Raw genomic sequence first — 19,464 nt, forward strand, 5'->3', positions numbered from 1 at the left:
TCAGCATCGTGCTGGTCCAGTTAGGAGAGCTGGGTTTTTAGGGGGATCGTCCTTTGTCTGCAGAGCTTTCCGGACGTTTTGCCAGAAAACTCCTGGATGTTTTTCAGCCTTAGACCAGCTTAAGTAGGTGCATTTCTTCAGCAGCTTTCTCATGCGGTGGTAAGGAGACAGATGCTGAGGAGGGATGTCCTCCAAAAACAACAGAATCAGCACGTCTTTCTTCTCGTCAAACAGGCGGAAACTGCAAGAGGTCAGATGAAATGGGAATTAAATCTAGGCAGAAATTTATATTCAACTCACAAAATCCTCATTTGTTGTCTGTCATAACAAGAAATGTAAATCTTGAACTAATGTTCTCATTTTTCAATCGATGAGGTCAAATGAGATTTTGTGTCATTAGTACTACTGGGAGTTCCTGATTCTGTAATTGATAGTTGGAAAGGTTTATATTGTTTTATGAAGCATCTACATTCTTATTTTCTCATTGAATAGAGATACCTGGCCATCTGGATCTCTCTGGAGCACCATTCGCTCCGCAGGTAGTTTCGGCTGATCACACAGATGGTTTTCCTGCTGCCATAGATGGCATCTGTGATGTTCTCTATGATGGGTTTACCTGTGGATATAACATATATGGTGCATCAGAGTGTCTTTAAGAAACTTCACCAGGTAATGACAATAAAAGAGCAGCAAAAGTTTCTGCTTTAATATTACACTATGAGCAGAGGTGGGCAGAGTACCCAAAAAATGGTACTCAAGTAAGAGTAGCACTACTTCAACATATTATTACTCAAGTAAAAGTAAAGAGTAGCCTTCCAAGAAATGACTGAAGTAAGAGTAAAAAAGTATTTGGTAAAATATCTACTGATATTGATCAAATTATCAATCATTTAATATTTAAAAAGGACACCATCAGTTGGACAAAAGTATAGAGTTATATGGAAAATTTGATATTTTAAAGACCAAAATGACAATAATTCATATAGTTAGCAAGAACAATATATTAAAAAATATGAAACTTTAACAAAAATTGCAGATCTCTGGTGAATTTTTGTTTAAAACATGTTGTTTTTGATTCAGTGGATATAAAATCCAGAAATTTTAAATGATCGATAATTTTATCAGTTACTCAGTACTTGAGTAGATATTTTACCAAACACCTTTTTACTCTTAAGTAATTTCTTGGATGGTGACTTTTTACTTTAACTTGAGTAAAACTATATGGAAGTATAGACAGACAATAAAAGGGAAGCTAAAAAAATGACATTTTTTTTGAAAAAACAAAGAGAAACAGAGTAAAATCCATACTTTACCTGGTTGGAAGTCTCTGTGATCCAGACAGAGTCTCCATCCTTGCTCTTCCTCCAGCACAGGAAGCATTTCATGGTAAACCCAATCCTCATCTTGGGAGTTATAGGACACAAAGGCGTCAAACTGGTGGGAGTCTGCCTTCTTCCCTTTCTTGCTGTCATAGAGAAATGCCAGAAAGTGGTGGAACATGTAGATGAGATGCCACTTCAGGAAGTGGTAGACGAAGGATGTGAGGAGAGTGAGAACAACCAAACTAGAGCTGGAAACGAAGAAGAAAAAGTTGCCTTTGTCCCAACAGGACTGGATATCAAAGTCTAGCAACAAGGTTCCCTGTTTGTGTACTGGGAAGGAACAAACATACTGATGAGCATTTATAACCTGTGTTTCCTTGTTGCTCTTCACCCATGTGATAAAATCTGCATTTAAGCACTCGCAGGTGAACGGGTTGTTGCTCAGGTCCAAATACGTTAAAGACGGGAGAGACTGGAAGACTGAATCTTTGATCAGACTGATCCCGTTGTCGGAGAGTTTCAAATATCTGAGAGCAGAAAGATTGGCCTGCGTCAAGAAATCCAAAGACTTGATTTTGCATTTTGCTAGATCAAGAGTCTGCAGGTTTGGGATCGGTAGAAACATACCAGGATTCAAGTTTGACAAATCTGTTTCTGCAAGTGTCAGACTTTTGAGCTGGGGATTAAAATGAAATGTTTCCACAGGTGGGGCGTTTATGTAGATATTCACGGCGCGGAAACTTTCCAAATGCTTCATAGACTGGAGGAGCTCAATTGGCATGTCGATCGGAAAGCCGTAGTGATAGTCTTTGGAGATCATCGTGAGTGTTTTCAAAGATTTTAAGGTAAAAAAGCTTTCATTAATGTTTGAATGAGGGGTTTTTAAAATGCCATCATTGTACAAATACAATGTAATATGCTCTAAAAGTCGTAGTCCCCTGAAATTAGGTTCATAATCATATGGGACACATCCTGTAAGAGATTCCAGGTTGATTAACTCCTGAAACACTTTAGGATCTACTTTTCCAATTGAGTTTCTTGTCACATTCAAATATTTTAGTTGCTGTAAGCCTTGAAAATCGCCTGATTCTAGAGATATGATAGAGTTATGGCTTATATCTAAGACCTCTAGCTTGAACAGTGTCTTTTTAAAGGTGTCTCCAACTGTCAAGATCAGATTGTTACTCAAATCCAAAACCTTCAGATCAGTGAGATTCTGCAAGACGCATTGCTTCAGTTTGGTAATGCGATTGTTATTCAGGTAAAGCTCTATCAGACGGGTTGTGTTCAGAAAATCCTCACAGTTCAGTTGTGAAATTAGATTGTTACCAACAAGCAAGATCTCCAGAGAAGACAGATGTCTAACGTCAAACGGTATGTTGGTGAGCCGGTTGGTGCTCAGATTCAAGAACTGCAGCTGTTCTAAGGATTGGAGTGAGCCTTTTGGTAGTTTACTAATGTAACTTTCTCTCAGGTCAAGCTGAGTAAGTTCAGAGCAAGGCTGAAATTTAAGAGTGAAATTGCTCAGACGGTTAGACAAATCCAGTGTTTTTAGAGCTGGTAGTTTACAGACAGTAGACAATAATCCTTTCCTAATCCATTCATCTAAATGTTGCAATCTGAGATGGCTCACTGAGTAGAGACTCTTCAGGACTTTTTCCGTTTCTATGAATGACAACACAGCGTCTGCAATGTACAGCTTGACCACACGTTTCAGTAACGTTTTGTCTGTTATGTCCCATTTAAGGGTTGAATTTCCTTCACATCCAGACAGACTTATCATTTGGAGGAAAGGGAAGATTGGAGTTGTGATGCTGAATCTTTCCAGGTTTGGACCAGAAATGTCAATCTCTCTCAGACTGGAGAAGTTCAGAGAAAGCTCTTTGGTCTCGAATGATGAAAACTGGTTGCATCTTAGTCTGAGGGTCTGGATTTGTGGTAGCCGTAAAACGGGCTGGATCTCAACAATTTGTTGGAGGTCGTTGTTGCCTAAATCTAGAGTTTGTAAACGGTACATGTGGCGAAAAGCAGAGTAGTGAATGAACTGAATGAAATTGCTGCTGAGGTTGAGGAGTGTGATGTTGGACAGGCCATGAAACATGTCTCTGGTCAGGTGGTTGAGGTTGTTATGTTCCATGGAAAGTGTTTCAAGGAAAACCAAATCACTGAAAGACCGATCGTCCACACTGTCAATTTGATTGAATCCAAGATGGAGTCTTCTCAGCTGTGACATTTTGGAAAAATCCTTTCTGGTGATTTTCTTCAGCCTGTTGTTGTTAAGTTGAACCGAAGCAGCATTTTTAGGAAAGTCGTCAGGGATCGTCTCGAGGTTCCTGTTTGCACAGTCCAGAGAAACGTCAGCAGAGTGAGTCTCCTGATAAAGTATGGTGCAGTTTTTCAGTGAGTAAGCCAGCAATGGAGTAATGTGAAGAAGACAAAACGGTTCCAAAATGAAAAATAATAACAAGTGTCCCCTAGTGGCCATGCTTGGGAATTACAGGGAGCTTGTTCTTCAGGCCTGCAATAAGAGACAAAATATCATCGCGTCTGCAAAATGTAATCATGTTTTCATTTGCAATAGCAGGAAATTATAATTAACAGAAATAGTGACTTGAAAATATGACAGTGTTAGAGCCACGCTAAGAAAAAAGTAAAAAATTAATATTACGAGAATATATTGATAGGATTGCAAGAATAAAGTCAAAACATTCTCATTTTATTCTAGTAATATTATGATTAAATTCTCAAAATATTATGTTATTCCCATATCATTTTGACTTTATTTTTGTATTACTGCGACTTCATTTTTGTAATACTATGTCTTTATTCTCGTTATTTAATTTTTTATTAATATGGCCCTAGTACTCTGCAAAGAAAGACGTCAGTCATTTAAAAAAATGAGATAAATGGTTTCAGTTCCATCAAAATGATCAATTTTATTGATCATGTCCGGCTTCTTTTCACTGACTAAAAAATATGAGTTTTAGTCTTAAAGTTGATAAATATTTAAATATCTCTTAAATATAGCATCAACATGATTGTTGCCTATTTTTAAAAAATTAAATCAGAATAAGTGAGATTCCATGCCAAACTCTCTTACAGAGCTTTTCTTGTAGTTGAATCAAATATTTGATGAAGACTTACACTAAAATGAACGCTTTCATTCAAAAAGTGAATGTTATATTAAATAAAAGATGCATAAATGGTTCTGATACTCACAGTTTGTTACCCGACGTTCGTCTTTCATGCCAGGTTGACCTTAGATAAGTTCCCTGTTTTATACCTGAAAGAGACAATGACCATCGCATTTGATTAAAACTGCTTCACCTTTTTTAATACCCGCCAATTAACCCAAACAAAGCACTGCAGTGTATCTGGAACCTCAGTGAGGGAAGAGCTGCGATCAGTGCGTTTATCTGACTGGTAAAATCAGGAACTGCTTTGAAGATTAAAGAGTAAAATTCATTGTTTTTTCTGTCCTGTCGGCGTTTGGCTGACATTTATTTAATCATATTAGGAGAAGCAACATCTCAGAGCTTCATATGGAGTTTAACCAATATTTTAACACAAAGAAAAAATAATTCAGTATCTGTTAAAAAATCAGCAAAAGATACTTTGCATCAAATGTATGACCTCAGAGTAACAGTAAATGTTTTACTTGGTTACATTTTTTCAATTAAATTACCCCAGTTTGTCTTAAATTCGACACATTTACGTTGCTAATAGTTTAACACAACTGACGTATTAAAATTATTTAATGACTGTATAAAATAATTTAATTAAATAATTTTTAACACAATAAGTCTTGAATTATTAGCAAAGAAAATGTTTTGTTATGTATACACATTGATGCTGTTTTTGACACATTTTGTGTTGATATTAACACATCTGTTTTAAGAGTGAACCCAGATTCTGTTCAGTACCCATCCTGGGTGTCAAACCTGAGGCCCGGGGGCCAAATGTGGCCCACCACAGCATCTTATGTGGCCCTGATAGTTGTGTGCCTTAATATTAGAGAAGTTTTTATCTTCTTACTGGCAAATCACTCCTTTAGTTTTTGTGATTCCACAACCACGAAAATTTACACAAATCCACAGATACTCGCATTATTTCACACTGATGCATTATTGTTGGTTCATCACACATTTTCTACAAAGAATTTGGAAAACGTTGGGTTTGAGTGACATTAACTCCTACCTGCAGGTGGCAGTACTTCATACCGCTTCTCCAAACGTGTAAATATTTCTAAATTTCAGCAAAAATTAAATTACAAAAAAAATAAAAAATTACAAAACAATTGCAAAATCCTCGGGGGTCTGAACAGTGTGAAAAATGCTCAATATTATTTAATTTTAATAAGTACTTTATTAATATTTTAACAATTTTGACATGCCTGCTCCAACTGTGTGTGTGTGTGTGTATATATATATATATATATATATATATATATATATATATATATATATATATATATATATATATATATATATATATATATGTGTGTGTGTGTGTGTGTGTTTTAAACCTTCCAATTCCTCCTTGAGGCCTATATTTTCCTCTTGTTATCGAGTTCATTAGCTAAATAAATAAACCTTTTATTATTTGTGACAGGTGTGAAGGTCTGGGACTGTAATGACTTTAAATTTCTAAAGTTTGGAAAATGTTTTACTCCTTACACTGTAAATAAAGCAGAAGGGTCACATTTTGTTTCACACATATTGTTTCACACACTCATTTAGAGTTAATTTTCTCTCCTTTTCTCAATGATCAGGATTTCTCTTAGAAATCTGTCAGGACTGACAGAAAAGTGTTTTGATTTTAAAACATTAAGATGCAAATTCTGTGAGCATCATTGTTCTCTCTACGGTTTTCTGTTTATTGTATTAGTTCCTCTTCACATGAATGAGGTAAAAATTCAAACTTCCTACCTATCGGTTTGTATAAAAAGAAAAAAAAGATGAAATGCACATATTTACCCATCTTACTCCAAAATAAACTTTACCCTACAGTAGACATCTGTTGCATTCAAAATGGGTGATTTGTTGCCTTACAACGTTTTGGGGATTAATACCGTTTTTAATTTTTAGATGGAGGATGGAACTAAGATTTGATTTAAGTTCATTGCGGCTTTGACTAATTTGCAACAATAAGTGTCAGTTTATAGAAGTTGGTGTTAAGTTGTCTGTCGCCAGGGTCAAACCTTCCCATTTTGAAATCCAACATTAGATAATATATAAAACTATAAAAGCTACAAAAGACAGTAAAAATTGTTCACATTCTCTGTTTCTTTTTAATTTCCTGAAAATGTGGAACGAACTGTTCACATATTTACATTGCTGTAAATAAATCTGACCCTAGAGGGCGCTGTTGTACCTTCAGGAACAAGTAAGAAAAGACAATACAATTTTCTATTCATTATAATTTTATTTAAATTTAACAACATTCCTTTCAAAATGAATTTTGTTTCATAAAAATGACTGTCGTTTATGTGAATTACTTGATAAATATCCATGACCGAAATAATTTATTAAAATGTACTAAAGACTTTATCTATAGGAAGACAATAATAATAATAATTGTCTACCATAGACAATCAAAATTACCATAATTGAAAAACACATAATTTCTGAAACTTAATGTAAGCAAAACGTTAACTGACAAAGATCTTAACTAAATGATATTGTGATAAAGAAAAAAATATTCTTATAATTAACTGATAGATCCGGGTGAAAATAGTTTTGAATAACTACAAATTTAATATTTTACGAGTGTGCAGTGACATTAAACTAAGTATTCTGTGTTAAATTAATGATTGTCTGAAGATCCTTTATCAGAAAGACAAAGTAAACTTTTGCCATTTCCCAGTTGGAGTTTAGATTAAATCAGAAAGTTTTTTACTTGAATATTAATTTTAACATGTGGCTTTTTCATACAAAACCTCCCCAAGCAAAGTGACTTTCCTTTTTTCCTCTTTCTTGATTTTATGCTGCAAACTTTTACAATAAACTTCCATTTTGCTGCTTCTTTCAGCGTCCTGCTGGTACCGGTTCAGCGACAGCGCCCCCTGCCTGCAGAGCTCTCTGGACGTTCTGCCAGAAAACCCCCGGATGTTGTGCAGCCTGGGGCCAGCTCAGGTATGTGCGCTTCTTCACCAGTTTCCTCATCAGGTAATATGGAGACAGGTGATGAGCAGGAATCTCCTCCAGAAACAGCAGGATCAGAACATCCTTCTTCTCATCAAACAGGCGAAAGCTGCAAGAAATCAGACAAAAGAAAAACTGGAGACGATTAAGTTACTCACTCAACGGAGCACTTTATTCAGCTTTTATGCTTTTTTTTATAATGTAAGACCTGCAAACAAAATACATACCACAGATATTTTAAAATGCCATATTTGACCAAATTATTACTATTAAATATAGAGTTTTTAGCAGTTGTGAAAACAAAATCACCTGAGAAAATGCCCCACCCCCAAATAAACAACAAGAAAAAAATGGCTAGAAAAAGAAATGACTTAATGTATTGCTTCAGATTCTTTGGTAAAGCATATTATATGTATATTTATTTATTGCTTTGTGCAGTAAATATCTTACGGTTTGCCACCATTGGAGGTTAATTTTATCTAATGTAACTATAAAAGTTTTTAATGTGTATTGCACAGTTTAGCTTGATAAAAGTTTGAAGGTATTTACAGTGGAGATTAAATAATTCTCGGTTGAAGTGTTATCAGATTACATCTTCTTGCCTCATTCTCTTAGTAAATAAAAACTTTGCTCAGTAGTCGTAACATGGCAACCGTTTCAGAAACAACATGCAATGCTTATTTTTAATTTTTTTTCTCAACCTGTCTGAATAATATGTGAACACTTATCCCCACCTGGCCATTTGAAACTCATTGGAGCACCATTCGCTCCGCAGGTAGCTGCGGCTGATCACACAGATGGTCTTCCTGCTGCCGTAGATGGCGTCAGTGATGTTCTCTATGATGGGTTTACCTGTGGACATGAAACTGCAGTAAACCAGCTGTCTTTTGAAGAGACACTTACCAAAAAAGGGCTGTTTGTTTAAATATTAATTTAAAATGTTTTCAGTATATTTTAAAGCTACGCAACTGTAAGAAAAATGTCAGTTTTGTTTTTATTTAAAGCATTTAATTTAAAAGAAAATTTGTTTATTTGTTAAATGTTGTGACAGTATAATATGAAACAGATAACAAATGTTTTTTGTTTTTGTATAGTGGAGTACAGAGCTCTCTTTACATAAGATGAACACATACTTAATTTTCTGACAGCAAATTAGCTTGTGCATACATCATACAATACTATCTATATATTTTTATTATTTTCACTTTTTTTATTGTGTGCTGTGCTGGGGCAAACAAATTTACCCCTTTTGAGGATCAATAAAGTATTATCTTATCTGAACTTATTTTATATTAGCAATGCATACACAAGGGTGATTGACAGTACTAAGACCCTCCTCTTGGCTCTGATTGGTTGTTTCTGATCAACCTTTAATTTCAGTAGTTAGCACAGATTTTTTTTTTAGATCATCTATCTCATACTGTCATACCTGTCATACATACTCCAGGTTTAAATCTTCTGCATTACGTCTCAGAGATTTGTAACACAAACTGAAGAAGAACTGATGTGTTACCTGGTTGGACGTCTGTGTGGTGCAGAACTGATGTGTTACCTGGTTGGAAGTCTGTGTGGTGCAGAACTGATGTGTTACCTGGTTGGAAGTCTGTGTGGTGCAGAACTGATGTGTTACCTGGTTGGAAGTCTGTGTGGTGCAGAACTGATGTGTTACCTGGTTGGAAGTCTCTGTGGTGCAGAACTGATGTGTTACCTGGTTGGAAGTCTGTGTGGTGCAGAACTGATGTGTTACCTGGTTGGAAGTCTGTGTGGTGCAGAACTGATGTGTTACCTGGTTGGAAGTCTGTGTGGTGCAGAACTGATGTGTTACCTGGTTGGAAGTCTCTGTGGTGCAGAACTGATGTGTTACCTGGTTGGAAGTCTGTGTGGTGCAGAACTGATGTGTTACCTGGTTGGAAGTCTGTGTGGTGCAGAACTGATGTGTTACCTGGTTTGAAGTCTGTGTGGTGCAGAACTGATGTGTTACCTGGTTGGAAGTCTCTGTGGTGCAGAACTGATGTGTTACCTGGTTGGAAGTCTGTGTGGTGCAGAACTGATGTGTTACCTGGTTGGAAGTCTCTGTGGTGCAGAACTGATGTGTTACCTGGTTTGAAGTCTCTGTGGTGCAGAACTGATGTGTTACCTGGTTTGAAGTCTCTGTGGTGCAGAACTGATGTGTTACCTGGTTGGAAGTCTGTGTGGTGCAGAACTGATGTGTTACCTGGTTTGAAGTCTCTGTGGTGCAGAACTGATGTGTTACCTGGTTGGATGTCTCTATGGTGCAGAACTGATGTGTTACCTGGTTTGAAGTCTCTGTGGTGCAGAACTGATGTGTTACCTGGTTTGAAGTCTCTGTGGTGCAGAACTGATGTGTTACCTGGTTTGAAGTCTCTGTGGTGCAGAACTGATGTGTTACCTGGTTGGAAGTCTCTGTGGTGCAGAACTGATGTGTTACCTGGTTGGAAGTCTGTGTGGTGCAGAACTGATGTGTTACCTGGTTGGAAGTCTGTGTGGTGCAGAACTGATGTGTTACCTGGTTGGAAGTCTCTGTGGTGCAGAACTGATGTGTTACCTGGTTGGAAGTCTGTGTGGTGCAGAACTGATGTGTTACCTGGTTTGAAGTCTGTGTGGTGCAGAACTGATGTGTTACCTGGTTTGAAGTCTGTGTGGTGCAGAACTGATGTGTTACCTGGTTGGAAGTCTGTGTGGTGCAGAACTGATGTGTTACCTGGTTGGAAGTCTCTATGGTGCAGAACTGATGTGTTACCTGGTTTGAAGTCTGTGTGGTGCAGAACTGATGTGTTACCTGGTTGGAAGTCTCTGTGGTGCAGAACTGATGTGTTACCTGGTTTGAAGTCTCTGTGGTGCAGAACTGATGTGTTACCTGGTTTGAAGTCTCTGTGGTGCAGAACTGATGTGTTACCTGGTTTGAAGTCTGTGTGGTGCAGAACTGATGTGTTACCTGGTTGGAAGTCTCTGTGGTGCAGAACTGATGTGTTACCTGGTTTGAAGTCTCTGTGGTGCAGAACTGATGTGTTACCTGGTTTGAAGTCTCTGTGGTGCAGAACTGATGTGTTACCTGGTTGGAAGTCTCTGTGGTGCAGAACTGATGTGTTACCTGGTTGGAAGTCTCTGTGGTGCAGAACTGATGTGTTACCTGGTTGGAAGTCTGTGTGGTGCAGAACTGATGTGTTACCTGGTTGGAAGTCTGTGTGGTGCAGAACTGATGTGTTACCTGGTTGGAAGTCTGTGTGGTGCAGAACTGATGTGTTACCTGGTTGGAAGTCTCTGTGGTGCAGAACTGATGTGTTACCTGGTTTGAAGTCTCTGTGGTGCAGAACTGATGTGTTACCTGGTTTGAAGTCTGTGTGGTGCAGAACTGATGTGTTACCTGGTAGGAAGTCTCTGTGGTGCAGAACTGATGTGTTACCTGGTTGGAAGTCTCTGTGGTGCAGAACTGATGTGTTACCTGGTTTGAAGTCTCTGTGGTGCAGAACTGATGTGTTACCTGGTTTGAAGTCTGTGTGGTGCAGAACTGATGTGTTACCTGGTAGGAAGTCTCTGTGGTGCAGAACTGATGTGTTACCTGGTTGGAAGTCTCTGTGGTGCAGAACTGATGTGTTACCTGGTTGGAAGTCTCTATGGTGCAGAACTGATGTGTTACCTGGTTGGAAGTCTCTATGGTGCAGAATTGATGTGTTACCTGGTTGGAAGTCTGTGTGGTGCAGAACTGATGTGTTACCTGGTTGGAAGTCTGTGTGGTGCAGAACTGATGTGTTACCTGGTTGGAAGTCTCTATGGTGCAGAACTGATGTGTTACCTGGTTGGAAGTCTCTATGGTGCAGAACTGATGTGTTACCTGGTTGGAAGTCTGTGTGGTGCAGAACTGATGTGTTACCTGGTTGGAAGTCTCTGTGGTGCAGGCAGAGTCTCCATCCCTGCTCTCCCTCCAACACTGGGAGCATCTCTCTGTAAACCCAGCCCTCATCGTGGACGTTATAGGACACAAAGGCATCGAACTGATGACTATCGTTCTTCTTCTTCCGTTTGCTGTCATAGAGAAAGGCCAGGAAGAGGTGGAATGCATAGACTAGATGCTGCCTTAGGAAGTGGTAAACCAAGGATGTGAGGAGAGTCAGAACGACTAAGCAAGTGGTGGAAATGAAGCAGAGAAAGCTGCTGTTGTTAAAGCAGGACTGTGTATGGAAATCTAGTAGCAAGGTTCCTTCTTTGCTAACAGGAAAGGAACATTTATATTGAGGAGCGTCTACTACTTGTGTCTGCTTGTTGGTCTTCACCCACTGGATGAAACCTGCATTTGAGCAGTCACAGGTGAACAGGTTGTAACTGAGGTCTAAGTAAGTTAGAGATGGGAGAGCTTCCCAAACAGACTCATTGATCATAATAATTTTATTGTCTGTCAGTTTCAGATATTTGAGTGCAGAAAGGTTGGCCTGCAGCAAAAAGCCCATAGATCTCAGCATCGAGTTGGTGAGATCGAGTCTCTGCAGGTTTGGGATTGGTCGAAACAGTTCAGGTTTCAGATTGGACATGTCGGTGTTTGTTAATGTCAGGCTCCTGAGATGGGGGTTGAACTGGAATGTATCTACATCTGGAGCTTCCTCAAACACATCCACAGCTTCGAAAGCTTCCAGATGTCCCATAGCTTCAAGCATTTCCTTTAGGCTCTGAAGATGAAAGGGGAGGTCTGTGCAGCCGATCACTGTGAGAGATTTTAACAACTTCAAATCACTTAAGCCACCATGTTTGTTTGGATAAGAATTTTTAAAAGCAAAACCTTTTCCAAAGTAAACAGTAAGATTTTCCAAGCGCTGCAATCTTTGAAGTTCAGGTTTATACCCAAATGGGAATGAGACATTTAGGTCCACCAGGTTCCTCAATTCAGGAAATGTTTCACTTTTCATCAATGTTAAATCATCACTTGCCATCTTTAAATGTCTTAGGGACTGTAAACCCTCAAAAGCATTTGAAAACAATTCATCTATATCGTTTTCACTCATGTCCAAGAACTCGAGCTTATGCAGGGCGACTTTAAATGTGTCTCCAAATGCTCTCAGCTTATTGTAACCCAGATCTAAATGCTTTAACTCGGTAAGATGCTCTAAAACGCATCTCTCCAGACTTGGAATCTGGTTTGTGTTCAGATTAAGCTCCACGAGACGGGTTGTGTTCTTAAAATCCTCACAGCTCAACTTTGAGATAAAATTGTTATCCAAGTGCAAGATCTTAAGAAAGGCGAGGCTCCTAATGTCGTATGAAACTCTAGTGAGCTTGTTGTCACTCATATTTAGGACCTGCAGTGTCTTCATCGATTGTATCGAGCCATTCGTCAGTTCATCTAAATTAGTTTGCTGCAGGTAAAGCTCTGTGAGCTGAGAGCAAGGTGCAAGTTTCAAAGTCATGTTGTTAATTTTGTTGTGGAACAAATCCAGCCGCCTCAGTGATTGAATTTTGCAGACAGCAGATAGCAGTCCTCTCTTTATCCAACTGACCACCGTATTTATTTTGAAATGTCTCAATGAGATGAGATTCTGCATGACGTTTTGCACTCCTTTCAAGGAAAATGCATCCTCGTCAACATAAAACTGCGTTATGTTCTCCAGTAACGTTTTGTCAGATATGTACCATTTTAGTTTGGTTGGTGTTAAACATGTTGACAGTTCTACCACCTGAAGGTGAGGGAAAATGGGTGTTGTGATGCTGAACTTCCTCAGGGAGTCACCAGAAATAAACAGCTGCTGTAAACTTGAGGATTTGTTCAGCAGGACGTTTTTGCTCTCAAAGGACGACAGTTCGTTACATCTAAGGCTGAGCGTCTGTATCTGTGGTAGCTGAAAGATGGGCTGAATGTCGGCAGTGGTTTTTAGCGCATTATAATCCAAGTTCAAAACTTTTAAGCTTGTCAGGAACCTAAAGGCAGATCTATGGATGAAATAAATACCACTAGAGCTTAAATCAAGCGTGGTGAGATTGGACAGACCCTGGAACATGTTTGCAGTCAGGGCGGAAAGGTCGTTGTTTCTCATCACAAGTGTTTCCAATGAAACCAAATCATTGAAACATCCATCATCCACAGAAGTGATGCCACTTTTTCTCAGACCCAGGTATCGCAACCTAGTCATGCCCCGGAAATCTTCTGTAATTTTATGAATGCTGTTGCCCCTGAGCTCAATTGAAACGGCCTCTTTGGGAATGTCGTCAGGGACGGAAACTAGGTCCCTGTTTGCACAGTCCACAGAAACCCCAGCGGACGGGCTGTCCTCATAAAGTATTGAACAGTTTTTCAGTGAATAAGTCAGAGAGAGGTTAATATGAAGGAGGAGACAGAAAAGTCTCAGGATGAAATTGGAAAGCAAAGCCATGCTTGTTTAGTTTGCTACGTAGATCATCTGTGGAGCACAATAAGCAACACATTTCTCATTAATAATTGCATTAATTGCAACATTTTCAGCTGGTGGGGTTCTCTTTCACAGTGCAAACGAACCAAACTAATTGAAAAAGCTGTTTCCCTCCTCGCCTGTGGTGGCGCTGCACCACAAGACGCTGAAGGAAATAGCATGCAAACCTCTGAAGAAGACACTGAACGCATCTTCCTCCTTTAAAAAATGGAAACAAAAATGGAGATTTTAGCGGTTGAAGGATTTATTTTTTATCTTTTGTAAAAGACCAACAGTCATTTCTCCATCTAACATGTTTGTTTTGGATGCATTTACCCAGAATGCCCTGTGCTACAGTCCGCTTCCTGCTTCTGGAGTGGTCTCCGGCCGCTTATGTCCACATATGCCTTCGAATCGAGACTTAGATTTTGAGGCGGACCAGAGTTTTTAAAAAAAAATTTTTTCTCAAAGTTTTGATTGTGCAATCTAACAAAGTAGACTTTCTTTTTTCCTTTTTTTAAGCCATTTTATCACATTTATATAACGTATTTATTTATTAATGCCAACCAAATAGTAAAAAAAAATAAACAAAACAAATAATAATCCTGAAATACAAATAATATTCTTTTTTTCCCCCAAAAAAACATCATTAATTGGATTTTATCATGAGAACCATTTGTCAAAATTTAATCTAGCGTGATAAATTAGCCTAAGAACCAGACTTTATAGGCAAAGAACAAAAATTTGATAAAAGCGGATGAAACGGGGCTGATGTGAATCCACCTGGAATTAATCTACAGAAATTTTATTTAATTTTTAGAAACTTGAATAAAAACAATAAGACAGAATTACAATTTTTCTGTTAGACTCCATAAGACTTCCTATTTTCCTGTCTCTAAACTCTCATTGTGAACGTTGTCTGGTATAGTCATTTACAGACTTTAACAAAACCCTAAGGTAAAAAAAAAAGTTAAACAAATTTCATAATTAATTTTATGAGTTTAATAGACTGGCTTCTCACCACGTTTGAAGATTTCATGACACGTGTGTCCAAAATAAACATCTGATCTCGCTGTCGAAGAGTTTTCCTACTAACTGTAAATATCTTTTGTTGTTCAGGATTCATATGATACATTGATCCTGCACACCACATTCAGTCTATTTGACTTCATGAGTTCACATTCATAGTGTTTCATGTATATCTAAACAACAAACTTTAATTTAATTTAAAGGTAAATGCTTCCTTTTCATGAAAACGTAGAAACTTAATTAAACTTTGTTCATATTTGTCAGTTGTTCAGCGATTAATAAATGTAATTGATACTCACTGATTGTCCTCACATCTTCACGTTCAATTTCTGGAGCTAAAATAGAGAAATGAGGACTGAAAGGGGTGTTCAACTATCTCTCTTGAGACTTCCTTAAATTAAAAAAAGAAAACTGAAGGCATGTGATGCATTTTGGCTTCATTAAAATGCTTAAAACACTGAAGGTGTCCAAATAGCATCAAGCCCTGTTGTTACAATTAATTTAAATGATTTGTCATTATAAATTAAGCATAGATTTAAATATAGATGATTTTACAAATACTGTAGATTTCTTTGAAAATTATATCTGGAAGGGTTTATCATGCTGTACGTTATTAGAGGTCAAACTACAGATAGATATTTAAAATGTCTTCAGGATAAGTTGAGGTGAGGTTGTTAATTTCCTTTAGTGGTAACATGTACCGACAAAACAATCCCCATCTGGATTTTGACCTTTTCCTTATTGTGTGTCACTTTAGTTCCTTGTTTCAGATGCATTGCTGTCCTTTCACAAGGTAGTTTACTGAAGTGAAAGGGGAGTGAGGCAATAAAACAGAATAAATAGAGTACAAAGTGTGGCCAGAGGAGGTAAATGTGTGGTTCTACTGTGAGGAAGTGATTTCACCAAGCACAAAAATTGGACGAAAGATTTGTTGGAAGCTTTTAATCATTAAAACACAATTTCTGTGTTTTTAATCGCATGGATTTGATTATTCACACATTAAATTAAATAATAAATCCAAGTAAATTTATTAAGTTGGTATGTTAAATAAATGTAAATAAAGTAAGTTTGACACACTTAAATCAATTACATTAACTTTTTTTTATGTTGGAGCTCTATCTCTTTTTTCAGTGTGGGGAGGTGTTTATTTTTTACTCAAGTAAAAGTAAAAAGTAGCCATCCAAAAAAAAATTGCGAGTGAAAGTGAAAAAGTATTTGGTAAAAAGTCTGCTGAAGAACTGAGTATCTGATCAAACTGTCAATCATTTAATATTTAAAAATTACATACTCTATATACAGAGCAAAAATATAAAGTTAAGTGGAATTTTTTTGTATTTTAAAGACGTAAATCACAATAATTCATATAAGTAACAAAAAATAACGCAAAAGAAAAGTTTTCCGAATTAGTTTCTTTCCAAAAATTTTTTAAAAAACCCCAAAAGACTTTAAAAACTTTAACAAAAACTGCAGGTGTGTCTGTATCTGGTGAATATTTGGTTAAAATATGTTTCAATGGGTAGGGAATCCAGATATTTTACTCAAGTAAGAGTAGCAATACTTCATAATAAAATTACTCAATTAAGAGTAAAAAGTACAGCATAATAAAAATACTACCCAACTCTGAGAAAAACCAGTGTGACGCACACAAATTGCACAGTCACATTTGTTTATTTTATATTGAGATTAGGTAATTTACACGTTATAAGGAGCATTTCAGTTGTAAGTGAAAAATAATTTTAGCAAGTTGGTAATCTGATTCTGAGGTGAATGCTGTTGTGGAGCGCGCCTCAAGGAGTAGTATGAACTCAGTAGGTCCGCCAGGCGGAGGAAACCTTATGATCAGTGTTGCTGCTGCCCGTCTCATCATTTCTCCTTTTTATTCAGGTAATATTGCATAAAATGCATACAAACTCACATATAGCAGAACTAGTAAAACTGTGTGTGATTTAGGTGCCTTTTTGCCAACATATTTGTGGTTTTATTAAAATTTAACCATGTTAACGGAACGGTTAGGCTGCGCTCGTTACCAAGCAGACCCAAGCTGTGTAATGGCGGCGCTCCACCCCTTCTTTAACTGCCGTAGACACCAAGCTGTGTAATGGCGGCACTTCACCCCTTCTTTATTAGTAGTAGTGTAGAATCCCGGACGCTCTTATAAAGTTTAGTTGTCATAGGAAAATGGCTAGTTTCGTTTATACATTAAATATAGATTATTATTGCTTTGGGAAAATATAAAAATAATTGATTAATAGACCAAGCAGAAACAATTGGGAATATTATTTCAGTTGATACTCACTTAACTACATAAGTTTGCTATGGACCTTACCAAGCTCCGCCCAGAAACGCCCCTCGAAAGTCTCACGTGACTGCATGTCTCACAAACAAAGCCTCGCGGTGTTTAGTTTCTATGTGTAATTTCATTTCGACTGACTCTCTGTAGAGTATTTCTGAGTCGATTAGTGTAGCATTTCTGCCGGATTTTCAAAAAATATCAGCCACAACAATGGACAAGGGAACCAACAAGTTCATGTCATCTTTTTTGGACGACATCAAGATTTTTGAGCCACGCGATGCCTCCAACATTGTGCGCGGCACAGCTAAATGCTACCGGTCGATTAGGAAAACAGCAGATCCTCACACCCTCAGCATAAATATAGCTGTGGACAAGATCACTGACGGCTATTGTTCTTGCAAGGCTGGGTAAGTCGGGCATTCATGGTTTTGAGGGTGATTTCTGTTGGCAAATGTTCGTATGTGCCTAGGCCTGATGCACGGTACTCGGAGGCTAACACAGTTAGCGTGGCTAACACGATTACAGTTTAGTAAAAAGCCATTTCAGGTGAAATAAAATCTTTAATGTATGTCAGATACGGTACACATTGCACATTGATCTGTTCAGCTAACGTAAGACTGTGTAACAGACAGGCTTCAAGACGTAGAAGTTGTATCGGTACTGCCATTATGCTGTACTTGGCTAAAAGGTTTTCATAATGGATGTGTTTATTATTGACTTTATTTTTTTCATTCACTAAACACAAAGAAAGCAAAGCAATAATACACCAGCAGACACTCCTTTGTTCTAATTGATCCTACGACGGTTGAGCTGCAAATGCGGTTGTGCACAAGCTTTGATCCAAGCAAGACTTTCCGTTTCACATTTTGGAAATCTGAATTTAGTTCCACAAATACGATCAGGATGCCTGACATCGCCTGTACAGATACCCCACTGACGGTGGAGAACCATTCTTTTTTGAGTCCTGACGCAAAAACTTTCTGCCGCTCTGCTAGTCCACAATGTACATTAGCATGTGTTTACTACTGTAGCTTGTGTTTGTGAGACGGTCACGCACGTGGTAGCTGCGCTGTGACGTAAAATGGGCATTAGCCAATGAAATGCGACCCCTGTGGTAAGGTCCATTGTGTGGAAAGCTACAGATTCATCCAAATGAAAGCACTATTTTCAGGTAATATGTTTAAAGATAAAGAGACATATGAACAAGCATATAAAAATGGATTATTTAAAAAAAAGATAATTATAAGGAGAATAGAAATGTATCTTAAACATATAAACATTATATTTTATTTATGTATAACAGAAATGTGAATTGAAATTAATTTTGAATACAAATTTGAAATTAAAGACATTAAAGCGGGGCTTCATCAAACCAGAACATGCTGCTTCCCGTCTCATCATTTCTCCGGGACATGTTTGACATGGATCAAATTGTATCCTTGGGGGAAAAAAACCTCATGCAAACTTTGAAACATGAAGGTGACGGTATTGGTTTTTATTTTGGGGATAATCTTTGCTTCTGCAGGACCTGGACAGCTCACCATCTTAGAATCCACCATGTTTATCAAAAAGTTATTGAGGAACATGTCTCATAAATAAATAAAATCTAAAGGAGAACTGGATGGTGCAACGTGATGATAGAATGTATCTAACCACCAAAATAAAGATCTGGTTCCGGTTCTCAGTTACAGAACTCAGCGAGCACTAGAGAAATACAGGAAAAAGTGAGTGGTTTTACAAAAAGAAAAGGAATGAGACCGTGACTAACGGAGCATAAAGCATGAGCATTTCAGGAACACCAGTGAAGCGAAACCAAATCTGAAAAAAAAAACAAGAAAAAAAGGCAAGGTACAGTCAACTTAACTAAAATCATAGACCATAACAAAATAATTATTAATAAAACTTTATAGTAAGTTAAAGCCTCTACATCAAAGCAACTGATAAATAGTATAAAGAATCAATGAATGTAAAAATAAGTGACTAAATTAATACCTAAAGAACCAAAAGAGCGAAGTAAAAAAACAAAAAACATTAAAAAAGTTATTACGTATTGTTTACCATTTTAGTTTATTTTATCTTCTCACAATAAATGAAGTAAACGTAACTTGATAATTTATTATTTTTCTTGGGCTATGGTGTGCAGGGCAATAATTCATTTTCAGTATTTTCAATTTCCTTTTTAGCAGCAGATTCAGGTTATTTGTTTTTATTTTTCTCTTCCAAACCAGTAAAAAGAAACCAGTGCATTTGGCTGCTGTTTTTACTGTTTTATACATGTTATATAC

The 19,464-nt window shown here is 37.5% G+C and overlaps 1 protein-coding gene and 1 long non-coding RNA gene across 2 annotated transcripts in view; one reads left to right on the forward strand and one right to left on the reverse strand.

Annotated features, from left to right (window-relative positions):
• On the reverse strand, positions 1–15,248 carry LOC103472536 (uncharacterized). The gene is made up of 8 exons (XM_081612840.1): positions 15,186–15,248; positions 11,358–13,869; positions 8,200–8,317; positions 7,354–7,574; positions 4,542–4,605; positions 1,314–3,808; positions 499–616; positions 1–241 (listed from the first exon to the last, which is right to left on the reverse strand). The coding sequence occupies exons 2-8, from the start codon at positions 13,840–13,842 to the stop codon at positions 1–3; spliced, it is 5,742 nt and encodes a 1,913-aa protein (XP_081468966.1). The 5' UTR covers positions 13,843–13,869; positions 15,186–15,248.
• Positions 15,249–16,589: 1,341 nt separating this feature from the next.
• Positions 16,590–19,464, forward strand: part of LOC145553721 (uncharacterized) — a 28,439-nt gene continuing 25,564 nt past the window's right edge. Inside the window, exon 1 of the long non-coding RNA XR_014089759.1 lies at positions 16,590–16,770. This is a non-coding gene — a long non-coding RNA (uncharacterized LOC145553721). The remainder of the gene's footprint in view (positions 16,771–19,464) is intronic.

The sequence above is a fragment of the Poecilia reticulata genome, chromosome 11 (genome assembly GCF_904066995.2).
Source record: "Poecilia reticulata chromosome 11, P_reticulata-male-v2, whole genome shotgun sequence".
In the NCBI taxonomy this organism is placed as follows: domain Eukaryota; kingdom Metazoa; phylum Chordata; class Actinopteri; order Cyprinodontiformes; family Poeciliidae; genus Poecilia; species Poecilia reticulata.